The sequence below is a fragment of the Gossypium hirsutum genome, chromosome A06, assembly GCF_007990345.1.
Source record: "Gossypium hirsutum isolate 1008001.06 chromosome A06, Gossypium_hirsutum_v2.1, whole genome shotgun sequence".
In the NCBI taxonomy this organism is placed as follows: domain Eukaryota; kingdom Viridiplantae; phylum Streptophyta; class Magnoliopsida; order Malvales; family Malvaceae; genus Gossypium; species Gossypium hirsutum.
Window position 1 is genome coordinate 78406668 of NC_053429.1, and position 22204 is coordinate 78428871.

The 22204-nt window shown below is 31.3% G+C and overlaps 1 protein-coding gene across 2 annotated transcripts; it reads left to right on the top strand.

Moving 5' to 3' along the window:
• Nucleotides 1-10534: 10534 nt before the first annotated feature.
• LOC121230647 (dihydroceramide fatty acyl 2-hydroxylase FAH1) lies at nucleotides 10535-16862 on the top strand. 2 transcript variants are annotated; one of them, XM_041115743.1, is made up of 7 exons: nucleotides 10535-10770; nucleotides 11063-11153; nucleotides 14010-14102; nucleotides 14185-14381; nucleotides 14457-14581; nucleotides 15913-16019; nucleotides 16589-16862. In XM_041115743.1, exons 2-7 carry the CDS (start codon nucleotides 11103-11105, stop codon nucleotides 16706-16708), a joined length of 693 nt encoding a protein of 230 aa, XP_040971677.1. In that variant the 5' UTR covers nucleotides 10535-10770; nucleotides 11063-11102; the 3' UTR covers nucleotides 16709-16862. The 2 variants fall into 2 exon arrangements, with proteins under 2 accessions (XP_040971677.1, XP_040971676.1); XM_041115742.1 differs by having other exon boundaries at nucleotides 10544-10770; nucleotides 14476-14581; nucleotides 15873-16019.
• The last annotated feature ends 5342 nt before the right edge of the window (nucleotides 16863-22204 follow it).

The following is a 22204-nucleotide window of genomic DNA, read 5'->3' on the forward strand; positions in this document are numbered from 1 at the left end:
ATATCACATGCATACCATTTCCAGAACACACACAGAATAAATACAAACTCTAACTTTAAGTGTAACAATATAGTCTAATATCTAAGCAATCACAGTATTTCTATCTACTGTTTTTCAATGAAAACAAACAACAGTTTTAGAAACTTACGGATTCGGCGCCGGAGACTCAGTGTGCCACACTTTTCCGAAGAATACCTCAAAACACTTCACATATTTGAAAACAACCTTATGAAATACAAAATTTTGAAAACCCATTCCACAGCCAAGTTTTGCAACTTGACTCTGATACCACTAAATGTAACACCCCAAACTCGGCCTAGATGTTATAGCCGAATCTGGCGTGTCACATTAAAACATCGTTCAAAAATTGAGTTGTCGTTAAAAGTTCATTTCTATGATTAAAGCCTTTTGCATGGGGTTAGCAAATCATCTTGTCAAAAACATTTACTTACTATCTAGCATTGATACTTTATGTTATTTCAAATCGCAGAAGTTCCTAAAATTTGAAATATAAAAACGTCTGTTTTTAAGTGTTTTTTGAAAATAGTTATTAATTTTGAAAATTCATGTTTAACAGTTTTAAATAAGCAAATCAAAAGCCCAATTAAAAATTTAATCCCTCAATGGCCTTATTATAAAATTAAAACCTCAAAATGTAAAATAAAAATAAAAAGTCTACAGCAGAGCATCAGCGGTCGAGTCCCTCGCGACTCCAAATTGCCTAAGGTTGGGGATTACCTGTACAGTTAGACAAAAGGGTGAGTTTGTGAAAACTCAGTGTGTAATCCCAAAAAAACAAACAGTCAGATATACGGTATGCAGAAACAGTCTGGGCCTAAGCCCATCACAGAAACAGTATCAGGTGGCCTTATCCCGTTAGTAGGTCAGGTGGGCCTAAGCCCAAAACTAAATCAGTATCAGATGCAAATATGCAGACAAATTCCTAGCCCAGTCCAACCAACACACCACCCGTACCAACCAACATATCATGTGGGGATAAAATCGACCCACCCAGCTAACACACCAAGCTTAGCACGGGTTGCGGCACGAAGTCAATAGAACGACTCAACACCATAGACAGAACGGCTAAAGGCTGTAAATATAACAGCAACGCTGCCAGTTAACAGAACGGCTATAAGCCATAAGTATCACAGAAAGGCTGAAAGCCTTGTACAGAACGGCTACAGCCGTACACTTCCTCCGTCCATAATAACCCAACCCCATGCAGTATGTCATGTCATAAATATTACGTGTATGCAAAGTCATACTCAGTACAATCATGAATGTAAATCATAAGCATATCAGTCAAATGAAACATAAGAGCATAATCGTCATTCTACCATATAGGGGTATTACGGTAATTTTATCCTATAGAGGCATTACGGTAATTTTACAAACCGGGGTCCGAACGACCCAACAGAAGGTCTACCGCCACCTCAAGCGACTTAAGTAACCTAAACAGACATAACTGTGCAAATAGGCCTAAGGCCCATTACTCTGCCCAAGTGGGCCCACACCCTCGTGTGGCCCATTTAGCCTCAAATTTAGATACGGCTATGTGACCTACATAGCTCAGTCCAATAATTATCACAAATTGTAAATTTAGTCTGTGTGAGGCCCCCGAGCCCATTGGTCCCACACGGCCCATCTAGGCCCAACGTGGCCCAGAACTACCTAAGTCGTGCGCACGACATGACAAGTCTATCTACATCCCATTTAATAGTGAAGTTTACCCACACGGGCCTACGGGCCCATATGGCCCATAAGATCACTCATAGTGGCCTTCCTCAACGTACGCCCACGTTTCGTGGGCTCGGTTTACTCCACGAGCGATCGCATGCTCTTGAGGCCTCAAATGCCGAAGTTTTGACTTTTCGACTTTTGTCGACTTCCAACAAAGAATGGCGTGAATACACACCTGTTTATGAGAACGCGTCAAAGTCCACGATTACCAACTTTGGTTAAGCAGGTGTGAAATAATCCCTCCTAGCTTCCCGTTGTGGGATTACTTTCAAATATTAGGAAAATTCCTTATTTTTTTATGACCACTTCAACCACAAAGTTCCAGTCCAACTCCACCTCCTACACAGCTCAAACAGCAAAATAAATACTCTATTGCACATCCCAAGACTTGAACCTTAGACCTCATGGTTACACAACACGCCACATTGCCACTACACCACAAGGCTCTTTGTGTCACCATTTTAGCCTCAATTAATTCTAAGGTCATAGGCCAAAGTCCAGGTTCCTTTAAAAGAAAAACCAAAATAAATTGCAAGAGCCAAGACTTGAACCCAGGCTCCCTTACAACCTTAATGACACCAAATCATTAGACCACATGCTTCCTTGTGTCATTTTTCTACCATAATAATTTAAAAGGCATTCATCCAAGCACCCAGGGTTTTATTCACTTAAAACAAAAATTTTTGCTAAAGCCCAGGTTTAAACCCAGGACTTTTCCAACTCCTCTCAGGACCCTTAACCACTTGAGCAGACATTTAATTGTGTCATTTCCTTGCACAATTAAATACTTATATATAACCTCCTTACGAACACATACTCAAGGCTCAGTACTTCTAAACCCAAATTCGGGGCATTACATTTTGGGTGTTACATTCTATACCATGCAAGTATTAATTTCTTACAATCATTCTTCCTTATTAAGCACGAATAATTAATTACATTAACTTTAGACTTAGGACTTTGTTATAAATAAACTTAAGCAATTTCCCCTCAGGTATAGCCTCTGAGGGTGCCCTTTTATGCGCATGATAAATCTATTACGCCATTCACGTGAGCCTGGAGATGTCTAGCTTGGTCCCTCCATAAAAGCGTCAGGTTACTCATATACCATGCATTCCAGAAAGTAAATTTGTAAGTTTAGATGAACTTAGTGAGACCTTATATAGTAGTACTCAAAGAAAACTCCTAAATTGTCAAGTAAATAATAATTAATGCACATGATTAAAATGCCCTGATTATCTTAAGAGATTCTATAGGTCTAACTAGCATTGAAAACGCCCATAGGTGCTCTGAACCAATTATTGGCGGATATGTCAACTGGTTTAGTTGTAAGCGTACTCTTCCAGACAACCCCTTTTTTGGGACTTATCTCTGTCTAGCTTCAACTTTGACTTCCAATGTTGTCTTTCTAATTTGACTCATCATAAGATAACCATATATGCAATTGTAAAAATTGGGGTCAACTACTGGCATTCATTCATATATCTCACCACTTAGTGGATTCTTCTCTGATTACTTTCATTCCATGCAAAATAGACATCTCTTGTTGTCTTGACAATTTCCCTTTTATGACTTAACCTATGTGTGTACCCTTTTCTTTAGGTAGACTTGTTTACTAATATTCTTATTTTTGGCCTTGAATATTAGATTTGATTGATAAATAAGCACCTCATTCATTGCGGACTTGCACTTGCTAGGTAATCTCATAGGTTTTTCCTCACTTCAAAACATTCTACGAAGATACTCCTAAGAACAGATAGTAAGTCCCCCTTGGCGGAGTTCCACCCTTGATAGTTTTTAATGGGCTTCTCATTCTATATGGTTCTGATGGGCCTCTTCTTCTTTTGTAAATTTCTTGTGGACTTTTTACCTAAGATGGTCCTTGGTGAACTCATTTCTTAAGAAGGTCCTTGGCAGACTTTCCTTATTCTGGTGGCCTTTTTAACCATAGATTCTTAGGATTAAAATTTGTATAATTGTCTCACTTTATCACACCTAAGTTTTGGTTTACCTGTTAAACATTGGCCGACTCATAATGAAGGATACTTAATTGATTTGAAGAAAATACCACTTCCTTTCACATCTATTGCATTTAAAACACTTCTACCAATTCCTCTTACCTTCGTATTTTGGTGGATCCTCTTATTAACATACTTTCCAGCATTTTTAGATGCGTCATGATCATCATATCAGAATGCTCGTCGTGTAATCATACAGTGACTTCTCTTTTTATGCCCTAATGGGTGTCCTTGTTTACTATCCTGGCGGACTACAATTCGCCATAAAGTGTAGTTGTTCATCACTGGATCATGCCATGGCTAATAATGAACTTTTGATTTCGAAAAATCATTAAAGCCCTTTCGAGGTGTCGCCCTGAAGGACCTATATATCGTTTGCACAATGTCACCCTGAAGGACCTACCAGTCGATAATCGTCCAACGATGCCACCAAACTCCCTTGAATCCCATAACAATCCACCTATTCCTCCATTATGCCTATTTTTCCTATCTTCATCTACCCTGTCAAGTAACTTCCTCTAAACTCATCATTTTATGAACATGCATTTCACGCATAGCATTACACTTATCACTATAACATATAGTATGTCACTTATCAGTACATCATTACACAACCACATTTTTCACCCAAAGAACATACTTACAAGCATCCATATATTTTTTACAACTTGATGCATGCATAGCATACTCATTCACTGTGAGCACACACAACCATGGAATTCAAACAAAACTCTTAACAGACACACAAGCAGAACATTTTAGCACAGTAAAACCAAAAAATATCCAAGTGGAGTACAGAAACTCACCTTAAATCCTTTGTCCCCGCCAGCTTAGCTTGTCCAAATGCCAAAGCCTCTTTTATTCTAGTAGCTAATCATGACAACCATATATATCGGTTAAACTGAAGGTATTCAAACCTTAAAAACTCAAAATTCAGTATCATTTAGAAGCTTCCCAAAGATTTCATACATTCTTACTCCTCTTTCTCAAATCCACGAATACAGAAAGATAGAAAGGTTTATCAAATCCTCAGATTCTCTACTTCTTGGCCTCAACCCTCACGATAACTGCCCCATGCAACATTTTTCTCAACTTTCTCTTCTTCGAAACAACCAAATAAGATGGTGCAAAAGGAAAGAAAGAAAACAAAACAAAAAAGAGAATTTTTGCTTCAGAATAATCCTTCCACTAATATATATAACCCTATCTTGCACAGTCTCCACAATCCAAAATAGTCGTCCACCGTTAATCATTTTATCTCCCACTAAGGAACTATCCAGTTCCATCTCAATTGAACTATATTTAGATCTCAACTAATTACCAATCAACCACCAAATTTTCAAGTTTTCCAATAGAGCCCGTCAACTTTCTATTTTATTTAATTAACTCCAGCTCTCCTTTTAAACTCGAGATTCTAATGAAAATCATGTGTGAAAGAAATTGTTTTGTTTGTGATTAGACATAACTAATATTCTCATGAAAAATTAAGTTTCTGGTGATTGCATTTTTAACGGTGGATAGTATCCACCAATAAACCTTAACTGTATGGTGGTATGAATCCGCCAACAAATTGTACACAACTATATGGGTGTATCTATGTGTAAATTTTTATTATTACTAAGTGTTGTAAAACCTAGCTTAATTTCACTTCTTGAAAACCTTGTTCAAAAGTTTATTAATTATCCTTGGAACTCACTAATTTCGTTTTGAACTTACTTATTTTCCCCTACCATTTCAAGATTTGTTGAGAAATGTGGACGTTTGGAGGGACTTAGCCAAACAACGGACTCATTTGTGAGCCATTCATCATTTCTTCATAACATTTATATCAAACTGAGGTAGCCAATGGTCTAAATCTCTTGCAATTGAATTATGTAAAAGAGAATTTGAATTTCTTCTATAAAACTATTTTTATAGAATGAATTATGGAACTTCACCAATTTATTAACCTTTTATATTATGTGAATTACGATTTCCTCTTATTTTCCCTTGAATTGTGCCTTAATTCTTTTAATCCACCGAGTGGCTTTTTGGAACGTATATTTTTATTTTCTTATAGTCTTGTTTTAAAAATACTACTTTGCCAAACGTCATTTTAAGATTGTTTTATTAAAATCGTATTGATTGCCTTTACTACTAAAACCAATGTTTTTGTCATTTCAAAATGTTTTTTGTTTTCCGATAACATCGTCATTCGTTAGATAGACAGTCGAATTAGGGTGTTATAGAAATGACCTGAAAATAAATTTAAATTTTTTGAATTATTATTTAATTAATAATCGAAGTTTAAAAATGAAACTAAATTAATTGGTTATTGTGAATCAGTTGAATGTAGAAATTAAATATATTTTCTCATAAATTCTTTTACAATAAAGTTTTCATGATTTTAAAAGAAATAGAATTGGGCTGAGAAAATTATTTAATTAAAAATTTTAATTAATTTAAATTAATTTAAAAATAATATTTATATTAGAAAATAGAAAAATATGTGTTGGGTTAAAAGTTTAGGAAGCACATATAATTGGACCTAGTACAGGAGAGATTGAATCCCCGTCATAATACATATGAAGGGAGGCACAGCCTATTAGTCGCCCCTCTCTCCTGGTTCAACTAGAGGATGGGGTTTCTTTTATTATTAAATATGTATTAATTGTGTTCTACTAAATCAACTAGGGTTTCACTTCCACTCCTAATAAATAAATGACACTGGTAGGGCTAGAAAGACAATTTTGATATTCTATCCGAAAATAGTCAAAATTTGTTCTAAGTATAAATTATATTTTTGGGAATAATAATTGTACCGGTTTCTATTGAGAGAGAAATTACTTTCCTAGTGAAAGTAAAGAAAATTATTTTTTATTCTATATCTGATTCAAAAATTTTCCAACCCACACTAGAAGCAGATTGTGGTACGAGAATAACAGAGAAGGCCGTTCGATTGAAAGCAGGGAACATCTAAGATCCGTCTTGCTCAAAGCACATGTACTTATTTGGAAAAGTTTGTTGCTATAAATATCAAAAACCATATTGGCTTTCAAATTTTTTATTTTTTCATTTGGCAAGAAAACTGTTTTCGAACTAATTTTTTTCCAACACTAAGTGGTTTCACATTCACATTCAAATCCATATTAACATAGGACTTAGAAATATGTTAGTAATTCATTTAGTGCTTTCATGAACCAATAATAACAATTTCATCTATTTATCAACATTATCATAACAAATTTATTAAGAAAGGTAACTATAATCCTAAATATACAATATTTGCACATTATCTCTTATAAATTCCATTTAATGCCCAATATGGTTAAAATAGCATATGTATTACTAAATTTTTCCATGGTGGCTTAATAACATAATTTCCTCATTTATAAATAAGTGTTGACTTAATCAACAATTTTACGAAAATTAACAATTTAAACACATATTTACCATTTTCCACTCTAATAACATATTTCAAAAATTCTCACATAATTCAAATCACATTAGCATAGTCACTCATGGAAACCAAAACTTTTATAACATAATACTAAGATTCATCACCTTTTATAATCAAAGTTTATTAAACCATAATCTTCCAAATCACTTATTTCTACCACTTTTATTCATATAACCTACATATACACTTTACAATATCATTTTCATAATTATTTCACAATTTATACACTTTCTTAATCAAATTAGTGTAAGATAAGTATGAATTTTCAAGGGTACTTACCTTTGGATGCTCAAAAACAGAAAATCATGCCTCAAAAAACTTAAATCCATCCACAAATTACTTTAAAAGCCCTATTTTTCATAGACAAAAAAAATCAAAATAACCATGAGGTGTGGTGTAGTGATTGTTCACCTTATCCCTTAACCATGAGGTTGTGGGTTTGATCTACGCTCATGAGAATGGAGCACAACTGCGATGAGGGGGTTAGTTATTGCTACTATATGTGGACACCTAAGTTTCGACAAAAAAAAATTAAAATATTAATACATAATCTTTATAAGTTTTCTCAAACAACAAATCTCAAATACTAAGCTAGGTGAAGCAAAAAGCACCATTAATAACATATATAAAGCTTTCTCTTTATAACTTCTATTTTCTCTCTCAAAAACCCATGAAACCTTAAGATAAAAATTGAAAGATTGATGGTGAAATGAGAGTAGGAGATAGTTTTCCTAGTAACTTCCACAAAATTCATTGTGGGTGATGAGATTTTTTAGAAACTTTAAGAAAAATGAAAGAAAAAAATTGGAAAAGGAAGATAGCTCCCATGAAGAAGAAGATGGTCGGCTGCAAAAGATGACAATTGGGGCAACTGGGGGTCCCTTCACTTTCTCCCCTTTAAAAAAAAATCCAAGTGAGCCAAAGGTTCAAACCCAGTTAAGTCCATAGTTTTTAAAGGTTGTGACCTACTATCATAATTCATGATCTAAATAACTCAAAAAAAATTATGATTTAATCCTTATACTCACCAATCTTTTCGATGTGGTCACAAATGTGGTTTTCATTAGACCAATAAATTTCTATCTTATTCTTATGTGAATTAATCAATAATAACTCATATTTCTCATTTTGATCAAATTTACACTTTAGTTTTCAAACTTTTTAAATTTTACGGTTTAATTCTCTTACCACATTCTCATCTCTAAACTTATTTTCATTAATTCTCATATTCAAAATCAATTTTATTTTCATAAAAATCCTTTCTCTGACTAATTTTCTAATTTTCTCAATTTTTCACTATTTCCTATCTTAGAACAATACTAAAAGCCTTATTAGGAATTTTGGGATGTGACAATTTTGTTTACTCTTGTTCAACTAGGGCTATTGTGATTTTCTCTATAAAGAAACACCTTTAGCTAAGTCAAACGCATACCACATTAAGAATTCATACTTTGTAAAAATCTAGTGAGATTTATTTCACTAAATAAATTCAAAATTGTAAGGGTTTGCCTTTCGGTTTCTATCCTTTGAGAGTTATTGATATTCCCGTTGAATATCAACAAAGTTTTCATAATTGTTAATTGGTTCATGAATAGAGCCCGCACTCTAAGCAAGTTGAGGTTCGAGAATAGCGGTCAAGATCGTGTTAGTCGAAAGTCATGAACATTCTTTACAACCTATTCCATAAGACAAGTACAAATTTGGTAAAGCGTTTATTGCTAGAAATAACACAATTGTTCGGTTTTAGAAAACATAATATTTTTTCTTTCTGCAACAAATCTAAACCAAAATTTTTCAACATTAAATGCAATTGTTTGAGTTCTTTAAGTTATAATGGATTGGTTAAAGATGACATGTCATAATTTAAACTAATTCCACATCATATGTTAATTTATTTTTGGGAAAACTACACCCATGGTCACTCTAAATTAGAGTTTATCATATTTTGGTTAATCTATTTTTTTCAATTTAGTCACTCTATTTAAAATAATTATGCAAATTAGCCACTGCCGTTAAAATTTTCGTTTGCCACTAACAAATTACTGACTTGGCACATTAACCAAATGAATGATTGACACATGACAATTGTTTTACTTTTGACCAAAACTTAACTTTCTATAAATAGTCCAAAATGTATTTTCTTCCTTCTCTTTCTCATCACTTTGTTTTTGAACGATTTTCTCATTACTTCATCCATGAAAAATCCTAAAACAGAGTTTTAAATTTATACTTGTACAAATAGAACAAACATTTCTTTTCTTACAATGACTTCTCAATCATTCAGCTTAAGCTTCTCACCATCTCTCAAAAATCTGATACATTCTACAACTCTGTTTTATTTGATCAACCCGCATTTGGGCATGATGTGTGCGTTTCAAGCCACTTATCAATACAACAAACATGAAATCCATGGTTGCATTTCGGTAGAAACTGCAAGAGTAGGGATGAAGTTGAAATTGAATACATGGTTTTGGAGAGTTTGAATAAAATTTGGTTGGTGGAGATTTTATATATAGTGAAATTTGAGAAGCTAAAGTAGTGTTAAATACATCATTGATTTTATCTCTTACTTTTTATAGATATGAGCATGAAAATGCAATCATCCTCTTCCAATTCAGGAACCAACTAACTAAATAAAAAGACTATTCAAATTCCAAAAGATGCCCCCTGAAAATCCAATGATCCTTTGCTTGTTTCCATTTTCAATTTACTTATCAGATTTTTGAGAGATGGAGAGAAGCGTAAGGTGAATGATTGCAAGAAAGGAAATATTCATTTTATTTGTGGAAGTAGAAAGGAAATATTCATTTTATTTGTGGAAGTATAAAATTTAAGACTTTCCAAGGAATAAAGTAATGAGATAGTCATTAAAAAAAAGTAAATGTCATATGTCAATCATTCAATGGGCTAATGTGCCACGTTAGGAATCCGTTTATGGCAAAGATTAAATTAAAAAGAAAAATTTTGAGTGATCAAAATAAGATAAACTTTATTTTAGAGTGATCATAGGTGTATTTTACTGTTTATTTTATAAAGTAATACAAAAATAGTCTCACAAAAATATAATCTAAGCTATAGTACAGTCGTATAGGGTAATTTTAGGTAACATGTTTGAAATAATAAAATTTAATTAAAACATATTTTATCAGGTTTTAACCCATTATAAAATATAACATGATATGGTTATTTTCAATTTTGAAAGACAATAGAAAAATATCTGAAAACAAAAATGTATTGTCCTTTTTCTTTTTTCTTTTTAATCAAAAAAGATATGCTTGTTTTATAAATTTTAAATTAGTTTTCATGACTTGGTAAGAGGTTTTAAAAAATCCAAAAACGAAAAGAAAGAAGTTGTTTCCCCTTCGTAGTTAGTAAACGTGAGGTGTAGCTATAATTTCGATTATGGAAGGTTGAAATGGGCATGAATTTCGGCCTCCATTAAAGCAAATGAGCCGTTTTCCTCATCGACAATATGCAACACTGCGAGAGAATTAAGCGTTCTTCCATTGAATCAAAAAAGCTTGGGTTTTCACGACCGAAGGGCTCGCTCGCTGCTGCATCTTTAACAAGGTTTTTCTTTACTTCTCTGCCTTTATCATTGTTATTGAAATTTGATTGATTGCCAAAATTTTCTATCAATTAATATTCAAATTTCAGAGTTATATTCTTCAATATTTTAAATAATGTCAGTTTTATGTAATTCTTGAATTAATAATCCTCCAAATTTTTTTATGTTGCTTTACTTCTCATGAACCTCCATTGTAATCTGTAATCCTTTTTAAACTAAAGAAAAACATTGTGAATTGATCATTTTATTATTTGTGTTTGGTGGATGGTATAAAATGATTTTAAAATTTTGCAGCTGCTTCTCTTTTGTTTGATAAAAAGAAGAAGCTGTGAGGATGGTCAGTAAGCCTTTTGCAGTTGACTTGAATAAGCCTATTGTTTTCCAGGTCTGAAACATATATATACTTGTTCCTTATTTCTTTAATGGTTTCCCATCATTTTTTATTTTCTGTGCTTATTCTAGATTTATTATTGCATTTTATATTTTTCTCTGTATCTTATAAAAAAGCAATCCTCTACCCAAAATTGCATTTCTAAAATCAACAAGCTAATTTATTAACATTGTTGCCTCAATTACCCATTTAATATTTTAATCAAAAATCATTTTTTAAAATATATTTTATTCATTTTTTCTAAATCCATTTCCTAAGTACTCAACAGAGTACTATAGCGAGAAAACAAAAATCAATCACTAGTTTTGCAATGAAAGAGCCATTTTTTTTAAATATTAGAATTTTTGTTCTAAAATAAATTCAGATGATATTCCCTCCAACTTAGACTTTATTCGGTAAGAGTGAAAAGAAAATTAAAAAGAGTAGAAAAATAGAAGATAATATCTTTTATTTAATAAAGATAAATTCATAAATCATCATTACATTTTTTAAGAAGTACTTAAGGAACCATATGTAATAATGTATTTTTATTTTATTTTAATCAATACCTTGTAATATATTCAAAATGTTGTAAAGTAACTTTTCGGCAACCACACTCCCAACAATTACATTTTAAGGAATTACATTTCATTAGAATCATAATATAGGAAAGCACTAAACACTACCTAGGTGTGCTTAGATAGGAGAAAAGATTGTATGAAACTGGAATATCATGTCATTGTATCCCTTTCCAATAATTTAAAGTCATTTAAGCATTTTTCATCTTGAAAATAACCAAATCCAACATAATGTGTTGAAATTTAGGATGAAAATGCTAAAATGATGTTAAATTATTGGAAATGGACACAAATGACATGGTATCTCAGTTTTATATAATCCTTTCACGCTTAGGTAGAGCTAAAAAACTGGAAAAATAAAAGAAATAATTTTCTTTGTATTAATTACTTGGTAGAGCTGAAAAAAAAAACTAACTTATTGAAAATTGCATAATTTTGATCTAACATACATCCCTCTTTCATTCTCCCCTCTTATTTTGGAATGACTTGTTTTTATGCGTTAAGACAAAAAATGGTTATCTATCTTATTTTCTTTATTCTCACTTTTCTTTCCTACAAAATACACTCAAAATTTTTTTTAATATTCCCTTCTATCTTCTTTTTATTTTTCATTTAGTTAAGCACACCTTTAGCCTTTGCTTCATAAAGTAGAAAGAAAATTAAAAAGAGGAAAATTTGAAAGAGTAGAAAAGTAGGATAGAAAATATTTTTTTCCTTCCATTGGTGTACTTGATAATAAAGATGAAAAAATTGGAAGGAAAAAAAATAATTTTCTTTTCATTCATTACCTATTGCAGTTGAAAAAGGAGAGAAAAAAAAACTTTAAAAAATGCATAATTTTTACTTAAGATACATCTCTTCTTCATTTTCTTTTTTCTTATTATTTCAATTTGACATAATTTGTGTTTATAGAGGATGGAAAATTATCACTTTTCCTTCTTACAAAGTATAGTTATCATTAGGGGTGAGCATTCGATTGAATCGAATCGAATCGAATGAAAAAATTTTGAATTAATTGAGTTGACGAATCTTATTTTATCATACTAATTCAATTTAAAATTTCCTTGATTCAAGTAGAGTGATATGAAATTTGAATCGAGTCGAATCAAATTGAATATATTTGTTCGAGTTAAATTAAAATATGATTTTGGTGTTTTTTATTTTTATGTAATTTTTTAAAAATATTTTTCTTTAAAATTTTTAAAAATTGAAGTAAAAAAATAAAAGCAACTGATGAAAAAAAAAGAAGATTTTAATTTTTGAGGGTAAATGGGGAGAAATAAAAGTTTTTTTGGGATTTTGATTTTTGGGAGTAAAAGAGGAGGGAAAGTAAAATTTTTGGAGGTAAGGGGATAAAAAATTTGTAGGGATTAGATTTTTGGGGTTAAGGGGGGGAAGTAAAAAAACATTATAGAGAAAGGGAAAGTAAAAAGGGGTAGAAATGGTGAGGTAGTTTAATATTCAGTTTATTCGAATTATTTGAATTCGAAAATTTAATTTGATTCAAACTCGAAATTTGAAAAAATAAATTAAGTTGACTCTATTAATTCGATTAACTCAATTTGAATAATTCAAAATTTGATTTTTTTCAATTTTTTTGAGTCAAATTGAATTTTGCTAACCCCTAATTCTCATTCTATCTTTTATGTTTTTCACTTAATCATGCATTTAATAATAGAAGTTAAAACAAATAACTATTTTGGAAGTACCTACTTGAACTTTTGAGAGCCTTGCTGTAAAATTCGGCAGCCTCAACTTCTGGAAAATCTAAAATTGGTAATGGAATGCATAAGATCAAGTATTGCACAAATCGAAACCAAGTAGAATTTCATCACCCAAATATTTATCTTCGTTCTTTTCCACCAATTTCGTTGTAGAAACCATAAAAAATAGCTTAGCTAAGCTAACACCACATTATCCAGCAAACAATCTCTTGGTTATGTTATTGTGCGGTATGAAATTTTAGTTAAACAATTTTAGCTTAGCATTCTTCTTTAGTATCCAATTGTGGAAAGAAAATGTTATTTGAAGAATGTTAAGTTATCCAAATTCTTTGTTTTTTTTTTTTTAAAGATATACGTGTTTGTCACTTATATGACAATGGTATGATAATAATATCGGACACATGAAAAACTATATATTTATATAAAGAGATTGAGCATACCCGATCCAACATACCAGAGGTAGATTGTTTTAACTAAGAATAAGGATATTATTACATTTACATATAATTTGTTTCTATCGGATGTTTTATTAACTTGTTTGAGACGCATACAAAATGAGAGTTTCATAGGTTGGCCATCTCGGGGAAGCTTATGAGAAATGGGTTCACCAACCTATCGTAACCAAGGATGGTCCTCGGTTTTTCGCCAACGACTTTTGCGAGGTATTGTTCCTTGCCTTTCCGTTCAGGCGATTTGTAAAATTACACTGCATATCTCGTCACATCTTTAAACTGACTGGAACAGCTGTTGACACGCACTAAATGGTGGGTGATCCCCCTAGTTTGGCTACCAGTTGTATGTTGGCTTGTGTGTATCTCCACCCAAAGAGGTCTCACTCCTACAGAGGCAGCCTTGGCAGTGGTTGGTGGCATCTTCATCTGGACACTTCTCGAGTATTGTTTGCACCGTTTTCTTTTCCATATTAAAACAAGAAGTTATTGGTGAGTTCTCTTGTTGTCTCCATTTCTTTATGACTGCTGTCTAAATGAGCAACTTGGTATATATGTTGAACCAAGGCTGAGAAATTTTGCTCAGGGGAAACACCTTTCACTATCTACTTCATGGCTGCCATCACAAGCACCCTTTGGATGGGCTACGCCTTGTTTTTCCCCCAGCCGCTACAGCTATTCTGTGTGCGCCGGTATATTAATTTGTTCCCAACTCTTGAGCTATCAATACTGCTACTGCTAAAACCATTTTTTTTATATAGGATTAATATGTAGTTTGTATCTAAACTTATTCACAAGTATTTAATGTTTTAACTTTTTTTTTTGACCTAGTTAATATCTAAACTTGTATTCTATCACTCAGGCTCGTATCTCCACACTAACACTATTAGTTTGAGTTGACGTGGCACTGATAATCATTCCGATGGTGACACGTGATAACCTCTCAGTGTGTAATGTGAAAAATATATATTAAAATTTAAAAATATATAAATTAATTAATAAAAGTATAATTCTTTTTCACATCATTAATGAACCTAGACAAATGTTTATCTAGATACAGCTAAATCTGGACACTAATTTATCCAGATACATTCTAGATGTTTTTAGTAAGTTTATATGTTTCTAATAATTTATAAAATATCAAATTACTTATATTTTTGTGAAATTAAATATATAAATTAATAAAAAATATAAAAAAATTTACATAAAGAATCAACCTATGCAGATGATTGTCCAAATTAAAATGCATTTGGACAACCATTTATCCAGATTTATTGTAGAAGTTCTTTTTAGTTTTTTTTTATTTATAATTTTATAAATTTATAAACTTTTAGTTCTTTTACGTGTTTATATATTTTTATAAATTTATAACTTTTTTTTGTATATTATTTATTATATTCTTTTATTTTTAAAAATATTATAGCCTTTTTTTTATATTTTTTTAATACTTTTTATATATATTTTTATAATTTTATATGTTATATACTTTTTTAAAAATAATAATAATTTAAAATATGATTTTTATAAAAAAATTAAAATATATAAACTTACTCAAAATATATCTAGAAAAAATATTAACAAATGGTTGTTTAGATTCAAATGTATTTGAGCAATTATTTACCTAGATTCATTTCAGATGTGAAAAAATTATATTTTTATTTATTAATATATATTTAAATATTTTAAATTTATGTTTGCAGTATGACATATTGAGACATTGCCACCTACTATTATCGGATTGACTATCAGTGTCACGTCAACACAAATTAATAGTGTTAGCGTGAAGATATTTATCTAAGTAATGAAATACAAGTTTTAAAAAAATTAAACACCAACTAATAATTTTAGATAAGTTGAATGCAAACTAAAATCAAGCGTTTTATATAAATGCAAAATGGAGAGAGCAGGGGATGAATTGGTGTCCTACCTATTTGCTCAGGGTTTCCTTCACCTAATTCTAGTTGAACCGGTTTTAATTACTAGGTGTGGACCATGTTTAAGCTTTTATCATCTCCTTCAACAGCTCCAGCTTTGTTTGGAGGTGGGTTGCTGGGATATGTGACGTATGACTGCACCCATTACTACTTGCACCATGGAAAGCCATCTAAAGGATATGGTCAAATTCTCAAGGTAACAACTCATTTAGGTTTATGTTTTTTTTTTCTCTTATCCTTTTCTATGCCAGATTACTTGAAATGACCCACTAGACAGAAACAACTTGGACTTGATACAACCAATATTTTGTAAGAGAATAAAGAGATAAATTAGGTAAAAATATTATATTAGAAATTAGATTGTATTCTATTTTTTATTTAAAAAAATAGGGAAATTAGTTTATGTATATTATACTAAAAAGTAAATTTATCTTTTTCATTAAAATTTATCTATTCGTATTCTTAAAAATTAACGTGTCTGACGAAATATTTAGATAAAAATCAATTTTTACAATAAAAATAGATAAACTTTTAATTAAAAAATTAATTTATTCTTGAATCTAAAGTAAATAAATAAATTAATTTATTTTTAAATAAAAATAAATAAAATACAATTAAACTCACACTAAAATATATTTTCACTGATAAATTAATATCTAGTAAAGTAGATTTTGATGTCGAGGCTTAGTCCCAGCTTGTTCTTGTAACAAGTGTTAGCAGATGGGATCTAATAAATTAATTGTTTTGGTGGTTTGTATTTGACAGAGATATCACTTGAATCATCACTTCAAAGTTCAGAACAAGGGATTTGGGATTACATCATCTATTTGGGACCACGTGTTTGGAACATTCCCTGCAACCCAAGTAAGCGACATAAGTAGGTGATAGCGTATTAATTCTCTATATAAGCCGTCAAAGAATCCTAATCCGAGAATTTACGCAAATCCATGAGCCTCTTCCCTGTTCATCCTTATAAATCACTGATGTAGACAGCGACTTTTTTCTTCATTCAGTAAGGAATTAAGCTTATTTTCTTTTAGTTTATTTGGTTTTTGTATATGGTATATTACTGCGTTTTTTTATTGCTGCACATTTGAAAAATACATGGAGTGATCGTTTTAAGGGGTTAATGTATATAGCTTGCTTCTAAATTTGTTTTAAAATATTTAATTGGTATTTAAATTTTTTTTTATGTTTAGTTGGTATTTGAATTTCTATTTTATCATTTAAGTTGATATTTTTCACTAATTCCTTAATTTGTATTGATGTGACAATGATAATTAATTTTATAATAAAATGTTACAGTTTCTCAATATGACTTATGACAAATATAAATTAAAAAAAGTTAAAAAAATTTAAAACATATAAATTAATTTGTAAGTGTATAATTTTTTTTGACAAACCAATTAGGTATTTTTTGGATAAGTTTAGAAAGAAAACTACATTTTAACACTTGAAAAAAATAATATAGCTAATAAATTGAAACAATATATGCAGTGGTGAAGTCAGAATAAATATTTAAAGGGGCGAATAAAATTTTAATTTTTTATAGTTTATATGTTTATAATTTGTAAATGATTAAATCGAATTTTTATAATTTTAGGGGACCAAAGTGTAATTTTACTTTACTAATTTAAAATTTTTAAAAAATTTTAAAGGCCAAAAGAGTAAATTTACATTTTAAGGGGGTCGGGGCCCATGTTAGCCCCTGACTTCGCCCCTGAATATATGATGGAATACAAATTTAAATACCAATTAAATACTTTTAAATAAATTCAGAATTAAACTGCATACTAACCCATCTTAATTGAAGAGTGATTGGTTATTTAAAATTTTCATATTAGTAAAATTTAAATAAATTAAAATTCATTAAAATGACAGCATTTTGTTTCCATTTTGTTTGCATAAACTTTCAGTTCGTTAATAAAAGTAGTGCAATTTAATCATATATGTTATTTGAAAATTAAGTTTAATATATAAAAATGGATAATGTGATATTTGGTGTAATTATTTTATAGAATGTCGAATGTAGTATTTTAATTATTAATATATTTTTTTATTATAGTAGATATTGTTAATATTATTAGTGAATTAATAAATCAATTAACAGTGGTGTAGTTAGAGGGCCGGCATGAGCCACCCCATAAAATGTAAAATTACATTTTAGGCTCTTAAAATTTTTTAAAAATTTTAAATTAGTAAAGGTAAAATTACACTTCCCCCTAAAATTATAAAAAATTGATTTAATTCTTTACAAATTATAAAGATATAAATTATAGAAAATTAAAATTTCATTCGGCCCCCCTAAAAAATTTTTCTGACTTTGCCCTTGCCAATTAATGAAAATTTGACACGTAATTTTTTTTTTCAAATCATCAAGTTCATATGAATAATATAACATTATATGAATTTTAAATAAAATAAAAAATTTAAATTAAATTAAAAACAAATTAACTAAATATATGATTAAAAAAAATAAATACTAAACTTATATAAGCAAAAATTTCTATCTTCCCCGTTTAAATAAATGTTATCTTCTTCAAAATGTATTTAATTTCAAATAATATTTTTATTTCATTTTTAAATATATTTTTTTTATCTATGAAAGTAGCACTTTCATGTAAGTTTGAAAGTAGCACTTTCATGTAAGTTTAACATTTACTTTTTTATTATTCATAATATATTTAGTTATTTGTTTTTTAATTTATTTTAATTTAATTATTTTTATTCTATTTAGTTTTTCATATAATATTATATTATTCATTTGAACTTAATGATTTGGAAAAAAATTCTGTGTCAAATTTTTATTGGCTAATTTAGCAATTCAATAATGATATTAACACTTGATATCATAATAAAACACATATTGATAGGTCAAGTATCACACTAGACATTTTATGAATGTACAAGTATTCTAATAAAACACATATTAATAGTAGAGGTACCACGTTAGATATTTTCAAGGTACCAGTGCCACATTGGATATTTTATGAATGTATAAGTACCAAATGTGACATTACCCTTATTTAAAATAGGTCTCTCAACATGATCATGGGGGTTAAGTAAGATGGCAAAGGTCTCCTACCTTATTTAGGGCTATTTTACCAGTCTAACCTAAAATTTTTTGATATTTATAAAAATGACCCAAGTTTAAAAACAATCACCAAAATGACCTAAAATGAACAGTAGAATGGGGTTTTGGGAAGTAGATGGCTGGAACTAACTAGTGTTTTGGCCCCATGATTGCCTGATGATTGTGTCATGCTTTAAAAAATTAATTTTTTTATTACTTTGGGAACCCAATGGTCGGCACCAAGGTTTTTTTCTTAAATCATATCATACTGGTATACAAAAATACCAGTATTTAAAAAAAATTTGGTGTTGGCCAGTAGATGGTCGACACTAGGTATCTTTTGCGTGTCCCAATGCAATTTTTTTTACTTTTACACTGATGGTCGGCATAAGAGATGTAAAAAAAAAAATTGGGTGCTGGCCATGTAATGGCCGACATTAGAGATGTAAAAAAGAAAAAAAAATTGGGTGCTGCCCATTTAATGGCTAGCACTAGAGATGTAAAAAAAAAGATTTTTTTTGGGTGCTGGCCAGCAGGTGGCACTAGAGATGTAAAACAAAAAAATTTGGGTGTTGTCCATTTAAGGGCCAGCACTAGAGATGTAAAAAAACAAAAGATTTTTTTTGGGTGTTGGCCAGTGGGTGGTCGGCACTAGCTACTTTTTTGTGTCCCAATGCAATTTTTTTCTTGCTTTGGTACACTGATGGCCGGCACCAGAGATGTAAAAAAAAAATTGGGTGCTGGCTAGTAGATGGCCTGCACCAGGTATTTTTTTTGTGTCCCAATGAAAATTTTTTGGCTTTGGTACACTGATGGGTGGCACCAGAGATGTAAAAAAAATTTTTTTTGGATGTTGGCTATGTGATGGCCAGCACCAGAGATAAAAAAAAAAGAAAAAAAATTCGCTGATGCCCAATAGATGGCCGACACCAAGTACTTTTTTTGGTCTCCAATGCAAATTTTTTTGACTTTGAGACACTGATGGCTAGCACCAGTGACATTTTAAAAAAAATTTGTTGGGTGTTGGGTAGTAGATAGCCGGCATAAAACTTTTCAGATATATATAGATGTTTTATCTTCTATTTGAGTTTTTGTTTGCTTTTTGTTTGCTTTATTAGTTGAAAATCTAGATTAAAAATATTTGTTTTTTTCTTTATTGAGAAGAAAGCAATTTCTTTTTTTAAGATAAGTTCCCAAATTTTGTTTGCTTATGTTCATTTCGATGGAGAAATGATAAATACAACTAAAGAAGACTGTGTATTTCAATGTCGGAAAAAAATAGGAATGAGATTCAACAAGCGTGTTTCACTGGCAGATTTAAAACGAAAAATCAGTACAAAGATAGCAACCCATTGCGGAAAGTAAATGTTGAGACTATTTTACAAATTTCTGGTTTTAGTTGATCCGCTCAAGTTCTTAGATATGGAGCTTGAAGATGATGATGATCTAATGACAATGATAGCACTTTATTGCCCCTCTGAGATAGAAAATCCCAGTCCGGTTGAGTTGTTCACGGAGATAGCTGAACCGAATCCCATTCAAGTTCTAGCAAGCCAGCACTCTGGAATTGATTTTGATCTTAACGTCTCTTGGGAAGATCTGTCAGGTTTTGGACGGTCAATTCCAACTCCAAAAAATTCAAACACCGGTGGATGTTCGTATAACATCCCAAACTCGTGTACTCGTCTATAGATCCATCCAGAGGTGTTGGCCACCATAGAAGATGGTGATGAAGGGTTCAATAATGATGATCAGTCTCACCGTGATCCCAATGATGATTTCAGTGGCTCCGATTTGGATAAGATTATTGAAAACATAGACGAGAAAGGGTCAGTGGAGGGTGAAAATGCAAACCCCCATTCGGCTGGGAACACGAGCCCTAGTATATTTATAAGAAATTATCTAGGGTCCTTCATGACAGACGTGGATCCTGATGCGGCTCTTGTACGCGAGTTCCTAGAATATACAAACATTGTACCAGCTCACGTACTTGGTGATGAATTCGGCGATGAAGAGTTGTTTGTAGGACAACAATTCAATAACAAAAAAGACTGTTTACATGCTATAAAACAACTTAGCTTGAAGCTAGGTGTGAATTATAAAGTAATGAAATCGACACAGTATTTGTACGTAGGAGAATGTTGGAAAGCATCAAGTGGTTGTAACTGGCGTGTTCGAGCTGCGTTAATGCAGCGGACATAGATGTGGATGATAAGGAAACTAGAAGGTCCACACACATTCACATCTGCTCGTACGTCGCAAGGCCATAGAAAGTTAGATGCAAAAATTATATGCAATTGCATCATCCCTTTAGTGAAAGAGTCACCCACCATTCAGGTGTCAGTCCTTATTGCGGACATGCAAGCTCGATTCAAGTATAAAGTGTCATATCGATATAAAGTGTCATATCGAAAGGCATGGTGGGCAAAACAAATGACGATACAAGAGTTGTATAGTGGCTGGGATGCGTCATACAATGGGCTTCAAGGGTGGATAGCCGGGATGCAGAAGTATGTACCCGAGACAGTGACTGTAAACACTGCCGTATAAAGGCCCGGGCGGTGAGATATAATCGGGGAAACGAGGTTTTCATCGATTATTTTGGACATTTAAGCAGTGTGTTAGGGTCTTCCCTCACTGTGAGCCGATGGTGCAGGTGGACAGGACATGGTTGTACGAAAAATACAAGCAAATACTCCTAATTGCTATTAAATAAAACGACAATCGAAATATACTTTCGATCACTTTCACCATCGTAGAGTGTGAGTGCTTCGAGGCTTGAGAATTTTTCCTCAGAAATCTGTGGAGGCACGTTGTCAAAGAAGACAACATTTTCCTTATATCAAATAGATCGAAAGGATTACTTGCTGCTATAAGGCGATCAGGGGTTCCATGGAGGTCCGTTTATTGCATCTGGCACATCATGGAGGTCTGTTGTACATGACACATGTAATCAACTTCAAATATAAAAATTCTACCAAATTGAAAGTTGATAGGTGTGAGCTTCTCACTGATTCGACCGACACTTCTTGGATGTTTAGAATCTACATAAAAGTAGTAACATGAATAAGTAAATAAAATACTTAGTAAGTTCATACAATATAAACAAATAGCTTACCCCAACCATTTAACAAATACATGAATTAATATAAAACAATTTCACCTATCATGGCATCCAAAAACAACATCAATCAAGTGAGATTTAAACCAAATCCATATGTATAAACTCAAATGGTGAAGCACCACATTCAACTTAAAATATATAATGAATTCGTATTCTAATTTATCACCTTACTCACTTTCACCCA

What these genes read in the sequence shown, in the direction of transcription:
- LOC121230647 (XM_041115742.1), top strand. Translation starts at nt 11,103, where the DNA reads ATGGTCAGTAAGCCTTTTGCAGTTGACTTGAATAAGCCTATTGTTTTC. An exon ending in TCGCCAACGACTTTTGCGAG is followed by an intron (nt 14,103 to 14,184) that starts GTATTGTTCCTT and finishes TGACTGGAACAG; the next exon opens with CTGTTGACACGCACTAAATG. An exon ending in GATATGGTCAAATTCTCAAG is followed by an intron (nt 16,020 to 16,588) that starts GTAACAACTCAT and finishes TGTATTTGACAG; the next exon opens with AGATATCACTTGAATCATCA.